Genomic DNA, 21,909 nt, shown 5'->3' on the forward strand with positions numbered 1-21,909 from the left:
AATTCTACGCCCAATTTGCAGAGCTGGGGATGTGGGGGATTTTGGAAGCATGCCGAGAACAATAAGAAATATTCCCAGTTTTAAAAATACCATGGCTTCCATGATAATAGAAACATAAAAAATAGGTGCAGGAGTAGGCCATTCGGCCCTTCGTGCCTGCACCGCCATTCAATGTGATCATGACTGATCATCCAACTCAGTATCCTGTACCTGCCTTCTTTCCATACCCCCTGATCCCTTTAGCCCCAAGGGCCACATCTAACTCCCTCTTAAATATAGCCAATGAACTGGCCTCAACTACCTTCTGTGGCAGAGAATTCCAGAGATTCACCATTCTCTGTGTGAAAAAAGTTTTTCTCATCTCGGTCCTAAAAGACTTCCCACTTATCCTTAAACTGTGACCCCTTGTTCTGGACTTCCCCAACATCGGGAACAATCTTCCTGCATCTAGCCTGTCCAACCCCTTAAGTACATTTCTATAAGATCCCCCCACAATCTTCTAAATTCTAGCGAGTACAATTCTAGCGAGGACTGTCATATGCTGAGAGAATGAAGCAGCTGGGCTTGTACACTCTGGAGTTTAGAAGGATGAGAGGCGATCTCATTGAAACATATAAGATTATTAATGGCTTGGACACGCCAGAGGCAGGAAACATGTTCCCAATGTTGGGGGCGTCCAGAACCAGGGGCCACAGTTTAAGAATAAGGAGTAAGCCATTTAGAACGGAGACGAGGAAACACTTCTTCTCACAGAGAGTGGTGAGTCTGTGGAATTCTCTGCCTCAGAGGGCGGTGGAGGCAGGTTCTCTGGATCTTTCAAGAGAGAGCTAGATAGGGCTCTTAAAAATAGCGGAGTCAGGGGATATGGGGAGAAGGCAGGAATGGGGTACTGATTGGGGATGATCAGCCATGATCCCATTGAATGGCGGTTCTGGCTTGAAGGGCCAAATGGCCTACTCCTGCACATATTATCTATTGTCTATTGAGTGACTGAGCTGCCAGCCCACCAGCCCTGAGTGACTGAGCTGCCAGTCCACCGGCCCTGAGTGACTGAGCTGCCAGCCCACCAGGCCTGAATGACTGAGCTGCCAGCCTACCAGGACTGAGTGACTAAGCTGCCAGCCCACCAGGACTGAGTGACTAAGCTGCCAACCCAATAATCCATTCGGCCCACAATGTCCATACTAGCCCTCTGGAAACCAGTCCCTTCAGCCCACAACACACATACTAGTTCTCCAGACAAGGAATAGACAAGGAATTGCAGATACTGGTTTACAAATAAAGGCACAAAGTGTTGCAGTAGCTCAATGATTCAGGCAACATCTCTGGAGGACATGGACAGGCAATGTTTTGGGTCAGGACCCCTTTTCGGGTTCAATTGCAGGGAAAGAGTTGAAGGATGGTGCCAGTGTAGGTTTCGGAGAAGAACTGCTCTACATAAATAACAGAATGGCAGGCCTAGTGGGGCCCATACGGGTATCCATACCTTTACCCTGAGGAACATGAGAGGAGTCAAACGAGAAGTTATTAAGGGTGAGGACGAGTTTCAGCAGACAGAGGAGAATGTTAGTCGAGGGCAAATGATTGTGTCTCTGTTCAAGGAAGAACCGGAGGGCCTTGCACCCATTCTGGTTGGGAATGACGGTGGAAAGGGACTGGAGAAGAAGATTACAGCTTGTCGAGGATTGTAGATGTGTAGAAAAGATTGAATCACTAAGATATGACAAGTTTTGTCCTGTCAATGGCAGCTGGTTTTTGCATCTTGACAGATTGCTGAAAATGGGGATTGATAACATTTAACATTCATGCAAAAGGAAAATGCTTGACTGCAATGTTGTACTGTAAAATATTTAACATGATGAGCAGTGAATAAGGTAATTTTTTAGTATGCTTTTTTTGCTAATGAAACTGACTACAAATACAAAGAGTATTTAAATTTTTAAAAAATGGATATGTGCCTCAGTCATTTTTGTATTTATTTAAAATTTTATATTTCTATTTGAATTATAGTTATAGAGGAATACAGCATGGAAACAAACCCTTGGGCCCCCCGTGAATTAATTTTCTTCCTAATCTTCATAATTACTCTGGAATTTCCAGGAATTGAATATTAATCACCAGTATAAAAATCATAAATATCAAACTGAAGAACACCACATACCTTTTCATTTGCTATGAATCCATAAAATTCTAATGAAAATAACAAAGCATATATGTAGAAACAATGAGTACCAGAAAGAATTTGCATCTTGAGTCTGAAGAAGGGTCCCGACCCAAATCTATCCATCTATCCATATTCTCCAGAGATGCTGCTTGACCCGCTGAGTTACACCAGCACTCTGCCTTCCAAAGCATAAATGTAAGTAATATGCATTTGTATATTATCAAAAGAAATATGTCAAAAATCAGATTTAAAATGTTACATGAGCTTTCTGTTTCCTCGACCGTATTGATTGATTGAAAAATACAGCATGGAAACAGGCCCTTCATCCCACTAAGTCCATGTTGTCCATTGATCACCCGTTCACACTAATTCTATGTTATCCTACTTTTGGATTCAGTCCCTGCAAACTAGTGGCAATTTACAGAGGCCAATGAACCTGCAAAAACTCAGATATGGGAAGAAACAGGAGAATCCAGAGAAAACCCAGGGAGGGAGAACGGGTTTGTGAGAACAACATCATAAAGAGGGAATCTAGGGCTTTTTTCTGAGATACAGTTGGGCTGGAAAATGATATAAACCATACATATATAAAAGAATATTTAGTTGCAAATCCAACTGAGGGATTTGGTACGGGGTCAGGACTGATAGAAGCCTTGTCTCACATTCTTCTGGCAATGCAAAATATCCCAGGAATTTGGCACACAAAACACATATTTGTGGTTTTTTTTGGGGGGGTTTTTTACATTTTATTTTATTAGAAGTAATAAACCCAAACTATAGATGGTCCAATTTGGCTTTGATTTCTTGGGACTATTAAACTTGGTAATGTTAATGTAGCCAGATTCTGTAGTTTATCAAACTTAAACATTAGATAACAATTAGGCATCCAAGTGTCCTTTAGAAATGGGACATCGGATTTTCCTTGCATCCAGGCTGTTTCTGTTCAGGGTATCCAGAAGAAAAGCAATTATTACTGTGCAGCCAGAACAAAGGGTTGAACTATAAAGAATGATTTACTTCAACTGAACTCATAAAGACAAAATAAATAGGAGCCAGAATAGGCTGTTGGAATATCTGAGTATACTCTGTCTTTTATCAAGGTTGACCCTTTACTTCAGTGCCATCTTCCTGTGCTATCCTAATGTGACCCTGGTACCCAAAGATATGTTGATCTTCTGTGCAAGTGAGCACCCTGACTGAGTGTCATGAGTGATAGGAGCAGAATTAGGCCATTCAGCCCTTCAATTCTACTTTGCCATTCAATCATGGCTGATTTATCTCTCCTTCTCAACCCCATTCTCCTGCCTTCTCCTCATCACTCCTGATACCCATACTAATCAAGAACCTATATCTCTGCCTTAAAATATCAATTGACTTGGCCTCCACAGTCTTCTGTGGCAATGGATTCCACAGATTCTCCACCCTTTGACTAAAGAAGGTGTGTTCACATCCTTCCTGGGAATGGGGGTGAGAATTCAAAAGACTCAAACCCTTTGAGTGAGGAATTTATTTTTATCCCAGTACTATTGAGGGAATGCGGCATAGGTTTACAAGGTTAATTCCCGGGGTGGCGGGACTGTCATATGCTGAGAGAATGGAGCAGCTGGGCTTGTACACTTTGGAGTTTAGAAGGATGAAACATAGAAACATAGAAACATAGAAATTAGGTGCAGGAGTAGGCCATTCGGCCCTTCGAGCCTGCACCGCCATTCAATATGATCATGGCTGATCATCCAACTCAGTATCCCGTACCTGCCTTCTCTCCATACCCCCTGATCCCCTTAGCCACAAGGGCCACATCTAACTCCCTCTTAAATATAGCCAATGAACTGGCCTCAACTACCCTCTGTGGCAGAGAGTTCCAGAGATTCACCACTCTCTGCGTGAAAAAAGTTCTTCTCATCTCGATTTTAAAGGATTTCCCCTTTATCCTTAAGCTGTGACCCCTTGTCCTGGACTTCCCCAACATCGGGAACAATCTTCCTGCATCTAGCCTGTCCAACCCCTTAAGATGAGAGGGAATCTCATTGAAACATATAAGATTGTTAAGGGCTTGGACACATTAGAGGCAGGAAACATGTTCCCGATGTTGGGGGAGTTCAGAACCAGGGGCCACAGTTTAAGAATAACGAGTAAGCCATTTAGAACGGAGACGAGGAAACACGTTTTCTCACAGAGAGTGGTGAGTCTGTGGAATTTTCTACCTCAGAGGGCGGTGGAGGCAGGTTCTCTGGATGCTTTCAAGAGAGCTAGATAGGGCTCTTAAAAATAGTGGAGTCAGGGGATATGGGGAGAAGGCAGTAACGGGGTACTGATTGGGGATGATCAGCCATGATCACATTGAATGGCGGTGCTGGCTCGAAGGGCCGAATGGCCTACTCCTGCACCTATTGTCTATTGCCTAAATAGCTGACTCCTTATTCTTAGACACCTCAGTCAGTGAACATTCACTGACTGATTACATTTGTAAATTTAAATCAGATCATTTCCCATTTTTTGAAATTCTAGAGAATACAATCTCTCCTCATATTGCAAACCTCTCAAGGCTTGAAGCAACCCAGTGAAATTTGTCTGTATGCTTTCATGGTATATTCAACCTTGCTTGTGCAAGCAGACGAAAACTGTACTGCAGCCTACAATCTCACATCTATATTTCCTTACTTCTGTATCCAAAGGGAGCTCAAATCTCAATGAAGGAAACTATGTTGGTACGGGTGGGAATCCACTGAGCCCACTGTCTTTTTTCCCCAATGATATGATGACAGATTAAATCATTTCTGTAAATTACTCCTCAGTAGCTAAATGACAAAATGTAGCAGGTTCAATTGGGGAATAAGGAAATAGTAAATATGAATAGTAAGTAGGATCGGTATGCTAAGAGTTAAGAGGTAAAGGGGCTAAATAGGCCCCTTCAGTGTTGCAATAAGTGTTAGTTGGCAAGCTGCAACAAATACATATTCCTTTAAGGCAGTAAACTTCACAAGAAAAAATGATTCATCTGTCTGATAAGGTAAATTAACGTTAGCATTAAATCAAAGTGAGGAGGGGGGGGGAGAGGTGTGGCCTTATAACGTTGCCAGAAATATCAGCAGGCCTAAGATTTGTGCTCGCCAATATAAAAATGGATAAATGCAATTCAAAATTATCTCTCTATTATGAGAATGTTTTATTGGAAACCTCATTGTCTTATCACAGGATTCTGGAAAGTAGCTTTCAAACCACGACTCTTGCATTGATAGTAAATGCCAGTAAGTTCTTAACAATGATCAAGGACTACAACAATTATAGAACATAGAACATCAAACAGTACTGCACAAGAACAGGCTTTTCGGCCCACAATATCTATGCCAAACATGATGCCAAGACCATCTTCTTCTCCAGAGATGCCTGACCCACTGAGTTACCATAGCATTTTGTCTCTATCATTGGGATAAACCAGCATCTGCGGTGTCTGCCAAAACATATTGTGGTTTAATAGTGCCTATTGAAACAGTAATTAAACATCACCAGAATGTGTTCATAAGATCTTAAGTGTTAGGAGCAGAATTAGGCCATTTGGCTCATCAAGTCTACTCCACCATTCAATCATGGCTGATCTATCTCTCCCTCCTAACCTGATTCTCCTGCCTTCTCCCCATAACCTCCAACACCTGTACTAATCAAGAATCTATATATATCTGCCTTAAAAATATCCATTGACTTGGCCTCCTCAGCCTTCTGTGGCAAAGAATTCCACAGATTCACTGCCCTCTGACGAGAGAAATTCCTCCTCATCTCCTTCCTAAAAGAATTTCCTGATATGGTGGGTGGGCACATCGTTACAAAAACTCCAGAAATACTTCTTTAAGAAGATAACATTTGGTGTAACCAAAAATAGAAAAGAGCATTTGCAGTATTGCAGCTAAAAATTAAGGGAAATGTAGCTACTCTGTTGGATGTGATTGATGAATGTACGTAACTACTTACTATCTTGTAGTCAAACACAATAATGTTAGATGCATTCATTCACAATTTGACAACAGTTATTTCATTTCATAGAAAACTTTACATGCTTTGCAAAATTACTAAGACAATAACAATGCTCGTACACTATTAGGAAAATGTAGAAATGTAGTTTTAAGACTGCTGGCTTCAGGCTTCAAAAGATCATTCATGGTCTTGCATCTATTGTCTTAATTGAACAAAATTCACCATTGTTAATATTGTTATTGATGTGCAGTGGGGCAATAACAAATAGCTTTAGTGTCCTAGTCAAAGGAATTAGTTCAAAAGTAACCAGCAATAGATGAAGGAAATGTGAAATAAAAGCAGAAAATGCTGCAAATACTCAGCAGGTTAGTCAGCATTTGTGCAGAGAGGAACAGGATTAATGTTTTAGGTTGAAGTAATTTGAATTTCACTGGAAATGGGAGATGTTAAGAGAAGAGCTGCATTAAGCTTGCTGTTGGGAATATGGGTGGGTGCACAGGAACTTTGGTGTAGGAAATAACAAATGGGCACTGGTGATTAAATGACAGAAATCATGGTGGGTCATTGCAAAATTAATTTATATCAGAAGTATGCATGCTTTTTTTTTGGAGTGCTTTTCTTTTCCCGTTTTTTGTTGCGTGTAACATGACTGTAAAATAAAATAATGACATTTTGTTTTTTTAGAGGAGGTGGTATGCTGTACAAAAAGAAGTCCAGAACCAGGGTCCACAGTTTAAGAACAAGGGGTACCCCATTTAGAACGGAGATGAGGAAAAACTTTTTCACCCAGAGAGTTGTGAATCTGTGGAATTCTCTGCCTCAGAAGGCCGTGGAGGCCAATTCGCTGGATGCTTTCAAGAGAGAGTTAGATAGAGCTCTTAAAGATAGCAGAGTCAGGGGATATGGTGAGAAGGCAGGAGCGGGGTACTGATTGGGGATGATCAGCCATGATCACAGTGAATGGCGGTGCTGGCTCGAAGGGCTGAATGGCATACTCCTGCATCTATTGTCTATTGTCTATCGTAGAAAAGGGTGGCACAGTGGCGCAGTGGTAGAGCTCTGCAACATGAGAGATCCTGACCTCTGGAATTTGCATGTACTTCTTGTGAGCGCATGGGTTTCCTCCAGGTACTCCAGTTTTCTCCCACATCCCAAAGACGTGCAGGTTTGTAGGTTAATTGGCCTCTGTAAATTGTTCCTGATGTGCAGGGAGTGTATACAAAAGTAGGATAATATAGAACATGTGAATGGATGATCGATGGTTGGCTTGGTCTTGGTGGGCCGTAGGACCTGTTTCCATGCTGTATCTCCAAACCAAACTAAACTAAACTAAAAGGTTGTAAAATACAGTACACTTGCAATGGAAGAGCAGGTTAAAAGAGAGCAACCCCTGTCTTTCAGTTTCCACACTTTTCAGGTGAACAGCAGACACTATGAAGCCAAAGAGTTAAAGCCCTCAGGGAATGATATAAATATGTGAATATTGTGTTTGCCTCAACTATTGTTTGTTTAAAACCTGTCAGGAAATCAAACTGATTTTGTAATATACCATCTGACTTGGAAAACCATGTAAAATCCCATAATCGAGAGCATAATTTTGCCACAATTTCTCACCGAATAGAATTGGACAATCAGTTACCTTAAAAATGAAGGTAAAGTGTAAAATATGGCACAATGCTCTTGCTGGGTAGTAACATTCTGGAGGAGATTGCCTGTCATTATAGAATCTTCTCAATTCGTTTCATTAGAGCAAAACTCAGGTAATTTATTCCACTGATTGGCGATGTTCTCAGTCCTGCCCCTTATACATTTAGGCATTTGACTTTATCTAAAGTTATAACTGTAATTTAAACAAAGCATGTTGCCATTAGATAGTCATTACTTTTAACAGATGTTTTACACATTTCATAGATCATTCTCTTTGAATCTGAAATCAAATTTCTAGCTCCGCATCCTGTTTTTCTGTGTTTATACTCATGATGCTGGTTTCAATCATATTGTACAGCTGGATATATTCTGATAATAAAACCATCACATCATCAGAAAAGAGAGTGGTAACATATGTGTGTAATCGGAAAGCTGCTTTTGTTTTGTGTAACATTAAATGGCAGACAAATTGCAATGGATCCGAGTGAACAATAGATATGGAAATCTGATTGATCGTATCTTTCAAATCAGTGGAAATAGTCAATTTCTCTAAGAATGGGGTTTAGTACAGGAAAATGTTTCAGTGCACATGAGAGAAACAAATATATCAGTATCATTCAAGACTAGATGGGAATTTATATAATCTACAAATAGCAGTAAAACAAGCTTGTGCAAATAGGGGCTTTGATCAAGTGAAAATAATGGATTTAATCTGTGTATGTTCAAAAGCTGCAGCCAAGAGGACCAGTAAAGGGGGTATTCTTGGAGTGTCTTCTTTTCGAAGCACCTTTCTATTTTCAGTCCTGCAGTTCGCCACACGAAAGAAGAAGAAGTCCTGCAGTAAAATGCCTACATTAAATTTTACTCAACAAGATGAATGGAGTAAATCCCTTGGAAAAGCATTAAATTATATCCTACCTCATTATTTCTTCTCCAAATGCCTTATACCACAATAGAAATGAAAAAGTAGAGAAATACAGTCTTATTGCGTCAGGGTGTGGGGACAAAGGGACAAAGATTCCTCGCAGCATTCTAACTTGTCAGTGGTTTTCACAGTAAATTATTTAAAGTACTTGTCAGTACTTTGTAACTTTTTCTAACTTTGTCGGTGCCAGAAATGTGGTGACACGTGTGTACTGCCTAGGTGATGCCTGTTGTATGAATTTACTGGGTTGTATACAAAACAAAGCATTTCATCCTTCTAGGTGCATATGACAATAAAATATCATTGTGTAGTGGCACCTACTGGTGGGGTGGGGAAGTCAGAACCCTCATCATTGGTCGGCACAGTCACGTGACCACGGGGGTTAGTTAGCGAGCTTATTGCCAGTTATTCAGGGCTCCTCACAGCGACAGGAGCTGTGTTTGTTAGCTAAGTCAGGCACGTGGCTTTCACGAGTTTTAGTTCAGTTTTCCTATGAATACAAATTACTTTATTCAACCTGCCTGGTCTCGCTTCAGTGGTGACCCTGGCGATGCGAACGTTTTTCGGATTTCAGCATGAACGCTGCCGAAAACCTCGACGCCAACCCCGCCCAGCAGAACACGGTTTCCCTCAAACTGCCCGTTTTCTGGGCAGTTCAGCCTCAGGTCTGGTTCGCGCACATCGAGGCCTGGTTCGAGCTCCGCCAGATTGTCGTGGATTCTACCTGCTATTTCTACGTGGTGCGTGAGCTCAGCCAGGAGGCTGTCACCCGTTTGCTACCTTACCTGCAGAATCCGCCCGCTTAAGTATGAGAGTCTCAAAGTGCTGCTGCTACGCACCTACGGGCTCAGCCGCCGTGTTCGTGCGGCTCGGCTCTTGCACATGGACGGCCTTGGTGATCGTTAGCCATAGGTATTAATCAGCGAGATGCTGTCGCTCATGGACGGCCACCAGCCTTGCCTTTTGTTCGAGCAGGCTTTCCTGGAACAGATGCCCGGCAACATCCGCCTGCTCCTCGCCATGTCCGACTTCGCGGATCACCTACAGCTCACTGAACGGGCGGATGAGCTGTGACTCACCAAGCAACAAGATGGTGTTTCCATCAGCAGGGTGTCCGCGCCTCCGCAGCAGCCTCGATGGTCCATTCCGCCTTCAGCCGACAGCGCCACGCCACAGCCGGCTGCCGTGGATCGCAGTAAGCACCAGTAGTGTTATTACCACCAACGCTGGGGTTCTGCGGCCCATTGATGCCGAGCCTCCTGCTCATATCTGGGAAATGCCTCGGCCAATTGTCCGTAGAGGCTATCGCCAGAAACATTGCCTCTATGTCCGGGACCACCATTCCGGGCTCCGATTTCTCATGGACACTGGGGCTGAGCTCAGCATCTTACCTCCATCTGGGGTCAATACTCGTGCTGGTAAGTGTGGCACCGCCCTGACCGCCATCAATGGCAGCCCCATTCGCATGTATAGACCTCGCACCGTTTCCTTTGTCTTAGACTTTTGCTGTAACTGGTGGCCCTTCACGATCACGGATGTTTCCCAGTCGCTGCTGGGCGCCAATTTTTTACGGGCCTTTTCCCTCCTGGTTGACGTCCCGGGCCAGTGCCTCGTTCCGACAGAGTCCCTCCCCCCCCCCAGTCTGCATCACCGCAGCCCGCGGTTTCTTCCGGCCCACATCTCGGATCAGTGTCCGAAGCGGGTGAGGCATACGCCCCACTCCTGGCCGAGTTCCTGGAGATCCTGACCCCTTAGTTTCACTCGGCCACCTCTTTTTTATTTTTTTATTTGTTTATTAAAAAAAAAAAAATTATTAAAAGCATTGTACGTACATCTTATTCATGATATGCAACATAATACATTTTGTGTACAACTTCTCTTTTTTTTTAAACTTTAAGCTGTAATAGAAAAAGAGAAAAGAGAAAGAAGAGAAGAATGAGGATAGTAATGAAGTGTAGTCCGCAGTAATTGGTGTTAAATGAATGATGATGTTTAAGTAAACTGTGTGTGCTTGAGAATGTGAAAAAAGGAAAGAAAAAAGAAAAGAAAACAGGCCCCAAAGAAAAGAGGGCCTTAGGAAGGGAAAGGAAATAAGTAAAAAATCCAAAGAAGGTAGAGCTAAACAAAAAAGAAAAGGAATGTGCCTATTTACAAATAATTCACACCCAGTTCTAAAACAATAACTTTCTAGGGTTATGCTGGATTATATTATACTTGTAATAAATTAATAAAAGGTGACCATATTCTTAAGAATTGTTCTTGTTCTCCTGCTAGAACGAGTCTCATTTCCTCGAGATGTAATATTTCCGACATATTTGTGATCCACATTTTAAACGTTGGGATAGGAGCATTTTTCCAGAATTTAAGTATAAGTTTTTTTGCCGTTATCAAACCATAGTTTAGGAAACATCTTTGAAATACAGTTAGTTCAGAACAGGCTTCTCTTGCTCCGAAAATAATCAATTCTGTATTTGGGTCCAGTCTTAATTTAAATATTTTTGAAAAGCTTTCAAAAATGTCCTTCCAAAATTTCTGAAGTTTTGCACAGGAAACAAATGAGTGTGCTATTGTTGCCTCTTTAGTTTTGCACTTATCACAGATGGGAGAGACGTTTGGATAGATTTTATTTAGTTTTGTTTTTGAGTAATATAATCTGTACATAATTTTAAATTGGATCAGTGTGTGTCTAACATCAATCGAACATTTGTGTACATATGACACATAATCTCCCATCTGTCCTTGGGAATTTCTATAGCCAATTCTTGTTCCCAATCTTTTCTTATATCTATATTTAAAATAATATTATAAAAATATGATGTTAAATGATCCAATTCTACCTGCCTATTCATGCATTGCTCTAGAAGGTCCATCTTCAGATTTTGATAATCTAGTGAGTGTTTTTTCAAATAGTCTCGGGTTTGTAAGTATCTAAAATATTGGTTATTTTCCAAATTGTATTTAAGCTGTAAGTCTTGGAATGGTCCTCCTAATCGTTCCCAGAGGGTAAACGTTTTGTCAAGTCGAGGGCTTAAACGCCGGGTTGTTAGCATTCGGTGAGAGAAGCGAAAGATTTCTTAATTTAAGAGAGGATTTTATTAGTCTCCAAATTCGTATTGTGCTGTGAATCATCGGGTTTCTGTTATATATTGTGTTCAGTTTTATTGGGGAGAAAAGGATCGCTCCTATATTAAAAGGGATGCAATCCTCCTTCTCCATTATTGTCCATTCTGCCTGTTGTGTTGAACTGTCCAACCAGTACATTATATTTTTAATGTTCACTGCTCAATGGTAGTACATAAAGTTAGGCAGTGTGAGTCCATCGTATTCTTTAGGTTTACATAAATGTCTTTTTTGAATTCTATGGGATTTATAGTTCCATATGAAATTTGTAATGTATGTCAATTAAAAAGTTTTTAGGTATGTATGTAGGTATTGATTGGAATAAATACAGTATTTGTGGAAGAAAATCATTTTAATGGCATTTATTCTGCCTATTAAAGATCGGTACTGTTTTCCAAAATTGGATCGACGTTTGTAATTTATTAGGTAATTTGCGTTAAATAGAGCCTTATATTTTCTGGTAATTTGAATATCCAAATATTTAAATCTTTCTGTAGTAATTCTAAAGGGGTATTTTAAAACCCTAAGCATGGGATTGTCCATCACATCTTACCACCGGCCCTCTGATTCACGCGCCGGCTCCCACCCGACAAGCTGCGTTTAGCTAAGGAGGAGTTCCAGAGGATGGAGGACATGGGGATTGCGCAGCTCTCCGACAGCCCATGGGCTACCCCACTCCATATGGTTCCCAAGTCGTCTGGTGGGTGGAGGCCTTGTAGGGATGTCCGCCGCCTTAACACCGTCACGGCCGCTGACCATTACCCAGTCCCGCACATCCAGGACTTCATGGCCCATTTGGATGGGGCTACCATCTTCTCCAAGGTGGATACCACAAGATTCCCGTCCACCCCGATGATGTGCCCAAGACCTGCATCATCACCCCATTTGGCCTGTTTGTGTGGCTGTGGATGCCGTTCGGCCTTAAGAACGCCGCGCAGGCTTTTCAGCGGCTTATGGACATGGTTGGCCGGGGGTTGGACTTTGTATTCGTTTACTTGGACGACATTCTGGTTGCCAGCCGCTCCCGCCAGGAACACTGTCCACACCACCGAGTGCTGTTTCACCGGCTCTGGGACCACGGGCTTGTTATTAACGCCGCCAAGTGCCAGTTTGGTCTTAGCTCCATTTCTTTCCTTGGATGCCACGTTACCACACAGAGTGCTACACCTCTCCCCAGTAAGGTGGAGGTGATTTGGCAGTTTCCTCAGTCGCTCACCATCAAAGGGCTACAGGTGTTCGTGGGGATGGTTAACTTTTACCATCGTTTTGTGCCAGCGGTGGCCTGGGTCATGCAGCCGTTGTTTCAGTGCCTGGCCGGCAAGCCGGGAGACCCAGTGTGGGACGCCGAGACTGCAGCCACTTTTGACGGTGCTAAGGAGGCGCTGGCCAATGCCACCATGCTCGTGCACCCACAGGCTGCCCCCCCCAACCGCCCTCACTGTCGATGCTTCAGATACTTTCGTTGGAGAGGTCCTTGAGCAGTTTATTGACAGTCGCTGGCAGCCACTTGCCTTTTTCAGCCGGCACCTGTGCCCCCCTGAGCGGAACTACAGTGTGTTCGACCGTGAGCTCCTGGCTCTTCATTTGGCAGTCTGGCAATTCCAGTATTTCCTGGAGGCCCTTCATGGCATTTACTGATCACAAGCCCCTAAATTTTGCTTTCACTAAGGTGTCCGACCCCTGGTCTGCTCGCCAACAGTGGCACCTGGCGTTTGTCTCTGAGTATACCACCGATAATCAGTACGTGGCAGGTGAACTGAACCAGGTTGCTGATGTTTTATCTCGTCCTGTGGTCCATGCCGTGCTGCTTGTAGCCCCGGGCATTGACTATTCTGGTCTGGTTGCTGCACAGCGCGATGGCGATGAGATGAACGCTTATCGTACTGCTGTGTCGAGGTTGGTGTTGGCCGATGTCACGCTCGCACCTGCAGGTGTGATGGTCCTGTGTGATGTCTCCACTGGGCAGCCGCGGCTCATCGTCCTTGCAGGTTAGCAGCGGCATGTGTTCGACTACGTTCACGGGCTGGCCCACCCTTCCATCCGGGTGACTACTGCATTGGTGGTGGCCATGTTTGTCTGGCATGGTCTCGGCAAGCAGGTTGGGGCCTGGGCCAGGGCCTGCATTCCCTGCCAGATGTCCAAGATCCAGCAGCATGTACGTGCGCTGCTCCAGGATTTCATTGTCCCTCACCACTGGCTCGAGTACATTCATGTCAACTTGATGGGCCCTCTGCCGACGTCCCGGGGTGCCACCGAAACGATCTCCTCACGACCCCCGAAATCCAAAACAATAGTCGCGACGCTGGGCCGCAACACCCGTAAAGAACCCTCATAAGGTCACTGCAGCGGAGTCCGGTGCGAGTCCCTGCGGATGAAAACAAAAAGGCAGTCCATGAGCACAGGCGGAACGTAAGTAGGTGCTCATGATCGTTGACCGTTTCACACAGTGGCCAATCCGTTCGCTGACACCTCCGCCGCGACTTGCGCTCGGGCTCTTGAGGCTCACTGGGTAGCACGTTTTGGAGTACCCGCCAACATCTCTTCAGACCATGGTTCTCAGTTCACCTCAGCAGTACAGCGCTCGGCCATGTCACATGACTGCATACCATCCTCAGGCCAATGGTTTGCTTGAGCAGTTTCACCGGCATCTGAAATCATGGGCCTGGATTGGGTGGACGAGTTGCCATGGGTGTTGCTGTGGGTCCACATGGCCCCTCCCCGCTGGGGTGCCTTGTGATTTCCTGCCTGCGGCTCGGGGGCCGCAGGAACCCACTTCGTCTGTGCTGGTGCACCTTCGGGAGAAGGTGGGTGGCCTGGCTCGTGTTCTGACCTCTCGCAACGGTGTTGCACCTACTTACGTTCCGCCTGTGCTCATGGACTGCCTTTTTGTTTTCATCCGCAGGGACTCGCACCGGACTCCGCTGCAGCGACCTTATGGGGGTTCTTTCCGGGTGTTGCGGCCCAGCGTCGCGACTGTTGTTTTGGATTTCGGGGGTCGTGAGGAGATCGTTTCGGTGACCCGCCCCATCCTGCCCATCTGGATGTCGATAGCCCAACCACGGTGTAGCCCAACGTCTGCCGGCCGGCCCGCTTTCACCGGTTGCACCTGTTATGCATCTTCTGCTTTGTTGTGACTGTTCCGCCTGTTGTACCTGTTCCGCTCATTGTGCCTGTTGCACGTGTTATGCCAGATCCCCCTTTCTCCGCTCGGTCTGGCTGCCTTATTCGGACTCCCACTCGTTTCCTTTCCTCTGGTTCTGGGGGTGGGGGGGGGAGTTCCTGTAACGGCACCTAGTGGTGGAGTGGGGTAGTCTCAACCCTTGTCAATGGTTGGCACGGTCGCGTGTCCACGGGGGTTCGTTTGCGGGCTTTTTACCAGTTATTCAGCGCTCCACCCAATGACAGGAGCTGTGTTGGTTAGCTAAGTCAGGCACGCGGTTTTCACAAGTTTTAGTTCTGTTTTTCTGTGAACAAAAATTACTTAACTCAAGCTGCCTGGTCTCACATCAATTGAATCATTGAATTGAATAAGATGTTTAGAGGAATTTTAGTTATTGATATTGAAATATTGTATTGAAAGCTCACTTTGTAAATGATTTAATTACTTAGTTGCCTTGCATTCCCATAGGATCTAATATTTGGAAACAGATTCTATTACAATTTAAGATGTAACAGGATGATGATCCCAGTGTGAGTGATTTGGCAGCATGTTCCATGTCAAGCATTGTCCAGGTGTCCACATTCCAATTCATGGCTTGCTGCAGTAACTAGATGATGATAAATGCAAAGCAGACCAGTTTAGCAATATGCTGATCTGCATCTTCTGCACATGCATCGGGCCCTTTGTGAAATTAGTGAAATGCAATCTCTGAGGCGGTGTCCTAGGACCACTGTTTCTGGTGGATATCATCTACAAGATGCACTGAAGCAACTCACCAATACTTTTTGATAGCATCTCCCAAAGCTGAAACTGTGACTTGGGTAACAACAATAACCTTTACCATACAGACTGTGGTTCAAGAGGTGACTCGTCATCCCTTTTCCAAAGGCTATTGCAAAAAAGGGCAACTTCATCACTACATGAATAAAAAAGAAAACTTGCAGAAGAAGCATCAATGAACAAAATAATCAGATCATTAGTAGAGCTGAATTACAGAGGCTGGCTCGTCACTGAATTCATTGGATGAATTTAAAATAGAGTTATATAGAGCTCTAGGGGCTAGTAGAATCATGGGATATGGGGATAAGACAGGCATGGGTTACTGATTGTGGATGATCAGCCATGATCACAATGAATGGTGGTGCTGTGTCAAAGGGCTGAATGGCCTCCTCTTGCACCTATTTTCTGTTTCTATGTTTCTATGGTGAAAATAGTTGAGGTAGAAACATTAGCCCAAATAAATGGGAGATTTCCCTTCTCAATAATGCTAGGGTAAATTTAAGATACACTGAAAGAGTGTACACGACTTCTCATTAATACCCAAAAATAAACATACTGTAGTACCCCTGATTGTAGAGCCCTCCCTCAGTCCTGCATTGAAATGTTATTCTAGATTTAATTCTTGTGTTTGCTATTGACTTTGAACCCACAACCTAATAAGTAGAGTGCCATCATTAAACTAAATCTAACCCATGAAGGAGGAGATAATTCCTCTTTTCCCAAAATATTACAAATATTTTCATGGTAACATACATTCTTAAAAATTACATTTTATTTGCAATTATTTAAATGTGGAAAATCCATTCTCTCATTTATCATTGAAGAATTTATTCCACGATTGAATAATAATTCTGAAAAAACCCACTTTAGTTTAGCTATACAACGCGGAAACAAGCCCTTCGGCCCACTGATTCCTTGAATAAATCATACCAGTCCTAGCTAGTCCTAGCTGCCAAAGGAAGTTTGCATGTAGAGCAAGAATGTCAGAGAATCAGCAGGCCACCTATTTCACACCTGAGTGCACTGCTCCATTGTGAATCACGGTTCAGGGAATTTACTATCCTGCAACAAGCTGTCTTCTCAAGGTAAATGAAAAATTCCAAGCTATCAGTTCAAGAGATCTTAATTTGGATTTATCACCAGATTGTAAACTATCAAATCAGTTAAACAATGTCCCAGGAGGCACAAAATACTGCTCATGCTCATTTTCAAAAAAGACACAATATGTCAGGCAGCATCTCTGGAGGACATGGATAGTTGACTATAGGAGAAAATGTCACTCCAATGAAGTTGAGCAATGTCCCAGGCTTGAAGTTCTTCTGCAAGTTCTTCTTGAATGATGTCTACTGCTTAGATAGCAAAGACAATTTTTTAACCATGGCTTCAACAAGCTTTCTTGTGCACAGTGTAGGAATGAATTGCAGATGCTGGTTTCAATTGATGATACACAAAAAGCTGGAGTAACTCAGTGGGTCAGACAGCATCTCTGGAGAAAAAGAATAGGTGATGTTTCGGGTCAATACCCTTCTTCAGACTGAGAGTCGGGAAAGGGAAACGAGTCGGTGATGTGGAGAGATGTAGAGCAAATTAATGAAAAATCTGCAAAAAAGTAACAATGATAAAGGAAACAGGCCATTGTTAGCAGTTTGCTAGGTGAGAACGAGTACAGATAATACGGCTCAACAAGATGGCATTGAAGCTGGTACAACTTGGGAGGTGGGGGGGATAGAGAGAGTGGGAATGCAGGGGCTACTTGAATGTAGAGAAATTAATATTCATACCACTGGGTTGTAAGCTGCCCAAACAAAATATGAGATGTTCTTCCGCCTATTTGCGTTTACCCTCATTCTGACAATGGATGAGGCCTAGGACAAAAAAGGCAGTGTTTGGCAATCGGGAGATCAGGTCAGTCCAGGTGGACTGAGCGAAGGTGTTCAGTGAAATGATCGCCCAGTATGGGAGTCTGCATCTTGAACAAAGGATACAGTAGATGAGGTTGGAGGAGGTGCAAGTGAACCTCTGCCTAACCTGAAAGGACTGTCGTGGTCCCTGGACAGAGTCGAGGGAGGAGGTATAGAAACAGGTGTTGCATCTCCTGCGGTTGTCGGGGAAGGTACCTGGGCAGGGGGCGGTTTGAGTGGGAAGGGATGAGTTAACCAGAGAGTTGTGGAAGGAACAGTCTCTGTGGAAGGCGGAAAGGGGTGGAGATGGGAAGATTTGACTAATGTTGGGATCCCGTTGGAGGTGTCGAAAATGTCAGACGATTATGTGCTGTATGCGGCGGCTGATGGAGCAAAAGGTAAGGACTAGGAGCATTCTGTCCCTGTTGCAACTAGGGGGAGGTGCATCAAGTGCAGAGCTGCGGGGTACTGAGGAGACACATGTGAGGCCATCATCTATGATGGAAGAGGGGATCCCACATTCTCTAAAGAATGAGGACATTCTTGTGCACTGTTTCCTTTTATCAAACTAAATTAGGTAAAAGACAACAGTGCACAATGATCACCATGAACATTTCAGATAACAGTGTAAAAATATAATGTATTTAATTATGAAAGACATCTGCTGCCATAAAGAATGTTGTATTCCTTCATGTTTGCAGAAAAACAAAGTTAAACCTTTGTGCCTTTGCCTTTGGTGTTATGAACAGAACAATCATTGGCATTATGTACATTAGATTGAAAACACAGTTGCCAACTTTTCTGTGATGTTGTTTTATAAAACACAGATTTGCATAAAATATAACATAACTTACTTCACAAAAAACTGTTCTATTATCAAATTAACATTGACAATAAGTCAAGTCATGGTACATATCTGTTGGGAAAAATTAAGTTAACGATGTGGTTTTATATTTAAAGAAAAGCAAATGAAATGTTTGCAACCTCAATCGTTAGAGATTTTGCCAAATCGGCTACAATTAAAAGAGATTAGCTACTCCAATTATGTTTGCAGTGCAGTCTTTAAATCATAATAACAACATTCAAATAATAACAATCAACATATGTAAAATATATTTTCCATGGAATGATATTTTAAATTTTGATTGTAACCATCATATCAGCGATGTTCACGTTGACCTTGAATAGATCTGAGCTGTTCTTATTCATTAGCATCACTTATATTAGACACATTATATCGAAAACCCAGTTGCCAACATTTCTGTGGTATTGTTTTATAAAAATCTGGGTTGCATAAAACATAACATAATTTACTTTAAATACTAAGCAGTTCTATGCTAATATATCCTGTAGTTTTGAACTGAAGAGGTGAAATGTCATTATCATGTTTGACCCCAAATATGTCACCTAATTAAATCTACTAGTAAATGAAGGCAGATTAAAACTAATCCTAAAATTGGGCAATATTTGGTACACGGATTACATTTTAATTCCAAGATGGAATAGTCAGTCAGAACAATTTCATGTAATTCAAACAGGCCTAAATTTTACCATTAAATATTTAACAATTATTTTGACAAAAAGACTTGGAAATCAAACAAAAATATCCAATCCTTTTTGTGCTATAGTTCATCTTCTGCCAAAGCATCCAAATAGTCCGCATCAGCGTAAAGCAAGAATCCAGAAAATAAACTGTCAGTCCAGTTAGGATCAGAAAACAGACCATTTTGTTCATACTCAAAGATCTCCAGCCACACTTCATCTTCTGGCTTCAGGTACATAACAGTAGATCCTGAAGATACGTCGTGATTCCCAGTATTGGCATCAAATGTTTTTATGCGATATTCTCCATTGTGCACCAGTGCAAGTGCAAGATGCTTATTAGCCAAGGTAATGTCATAAGAGAAGTAATAAATCCCTGGAATGGCACATATAAACTTTCCATTGGAAGGGGTGTAATGGCCACCCTCATTTAAAAGGATTTTATTGAATATAATGGGCGTTCTCTCTGTTGGGTAACTGGTGGTTATGCCAACAGAAAAGGCAGATTTGAGCACCAAACTCCCACATTTACAATAACCAGGTGGTCCAGGGTCTCCCTTCTGTCCTTTATTTCCTCTTGGTCCTGAAGATCCTGTTGGTCCATTTTTCCCTTTCAAGCCACTCATTCCTTGAATTCCAGCTTTACCAGCTGGTCCTTTATCTCCTTTGTCACCCATGTCTCCGTAACTTCCAACTTTTCCCCTGATCCCTGGAAGAAATCAGAGTGTTGAAGTTTTAGTTTGTTAACACTCTATGGAATCTATCACCAAACATGTGAAAAATCCCATACACCAACTTGTGTAAAAAGGAATTCATCTTCATTTTCTTTTTTATTTATTCCCATGGATACTCATGGGAAAAAAATATTTTGTTATTTAATCTGTTACCATAGCAGGTTTATTTACTGGAATGATTTTCAATGAAGTTCAGTTGATTTCCCATCTGTAATATATTGAGAGCTCCTTCAAGCAGGGAGTAAAACATAATCATTGGCACAAATTATCTTATTGGATTATGAATATGTCTTCAACAAATATATCCTTGTTTATCTTATTCTATTGGGCCAAGATATAAACATAAGATTACGTTAATTAAAAATTACTCCGGATACTGGAAATTTAAAACCAGAAAATGCAGGGACAATGCAGCATAACAAGTAGCGCTTCTGGAGAGAGACCCCCCCCCCCACCACCACATCAGCATATGAGGAATCACCAGCACTGTGTTTCAGTTTAGTTTTTATAACCACCTGGAATTATATTTACCATTGACCATATTTTCTGATGCCATAGTTGAATATTTAGGGTGAAGATTTAGAAGACCAAATCTACCATGTCTTTATAAGTGATGAAGCAGCTTTGTGATTTTCAGAAGTCTTAAAAACTTTAACAACGTAAGACTTTTATTGTCTTAAAATCTTGAGTTTAATGGAAACCTGAAAAGGCCGTGCATTGTTTAGTTTAGTTTAGTTTAGAGATACAGTGGAAACAGGTCCTTCGGCCCACCAAGTCCTTATCGACCAGTGATCCCCGTACACTAACACAATCCTACACACATTAACACTATCCTACACACACTAGGGACATTTATAAATATACCAAGCCAATTAACCTACAAACCTGCACGTCTTTGTAGTGTGGGAGAAAATTGAAGATCTCGGAGAAAGCCCACACAGGTCATGGTGAGAAAGTACAAACTCCATACAGACAGCAACCGAAGTCAGGATCGAACCCGGGTCTCTGGCACTGTAAGGCTGTAGCGCTACCGCTTCTCCATCGTGCCTGCCGTTGTCTCTTACATTTTTTGACTCATTTTCCTTAAGAGACATGGAAACAATTTTCCCCAGTCTCCTGAGGAAGTAGAGACATTGGTGTGCTTCTTAGTCTGTAGCTTCAATGCGGTTCGTCCAGCGGGTTATTATTTACGCCAAGGAACTTGAAGCTCTCAACTGTCTCCACTTTGGTGCCAAAGATGTAGACTGGGGCATGTGTTCCACTATGTTTCCTGGGGTTGATAACGAGCTCCTTCCTCTTACTGACTTTAGATGGAGAGATTGTTGTGACACCATGTGACTAAGCTCTTTATTTCCTTTCTGGTCTCGTCATTGTTCAAAATCTGACCCATCACAGTGGTGCTACCTGCAAACTGATTTAGAGCAGAGTTTGACTGCACTGTCGTAAGTATATAGGGAGTATGGTAGAGTATGGAAGTGGGCTGAAAATGATTTCATACAAGAACCGGTGTGCAGGATATGTGCAGTTCTGTTTAGTTTATTGTCACATTTACAAAAAAAAAACAAAAGCTTTTTTGTTGCATGATAACCAATCAGCAGAAAGACATGACATGATTACAATCAATCCATTAACAGTGTATTGTAATCATGTGGGTACACAAAAATGCTGGAGAAACTCAGCGGGTGCAATAGCATCTATGGAGCGAAGGAAATAGGCAAAGTTTCAGGCCAAAACCCTTCTTTAATCATGTAATGTCCTTCTGCTGACTGGTTAGCACGCAATTTAAAAAAAAGCTTTTCACAGTAACCCGGTACACATGACAAACTAAACTGAACTGAACATATCCTCCACAATAATTTTCAATATGGATGCATTCTCAGCTCCCTACCATATGCTGTCGCCTATCCTCATTGATTGTGGTCTATGGGTCACAAAGTCGAGGATCCAGTGGCTGACTCATTGGTCTA

The 21,909-nt window shown here is 42.6% G+C and overlaps 2 protein-coding genes across 2 annotated transcripts in view; both read right to left on the reverse strand.

Moving 5' to 3' along the window:
• The window catches only part of LOC129699137 (ADP-ribosyl cyclase/cyclic ADP-ribose hydrolase 2-like), a 263,707-nt gene that overhangs the window by 233,131 nt on the left and 8,667 nt on the right, over positions 1-21,909 (reverse strand). The window lies entirely within an intron of this gene.
• Positions 18,271-21,909, reverse strand: part of LOC129699145 (complement C1q tumor necrosis factor-related protein 7) — a 47,359-nt gene continuing 43,720 nt past the window's right edge. Inside the window, exon 3 of the mRNA XM_055638817.1 lies at positions 18,271-19,917. Within this exon, the coding sequence (XP_055494792.1) occupies positions 19,289-19,917 (629 nt within the window). The 3' untranslated portion in view covers positions 18,271-19,288. The remainder of the gene's footprint in view (positions 19,918-21,909) is intronic.

The sequence above is a fragment of the Leucoraja erinacea genome, chromosome 1 (assembly GCF_028641065.1).
Source record: "Leucoraja erinacea ecotype New England chromosome 1, Leri_hhj_1, whole genome shotgun sequence".
In the NCBI taxonomy this organism is placed as follows: Eukaryota; Metazoa; Chordata; class Chondrichthyes; order Rajiformes; family Rajidae; genus Leucoraja; species Leucoraja erinaceus.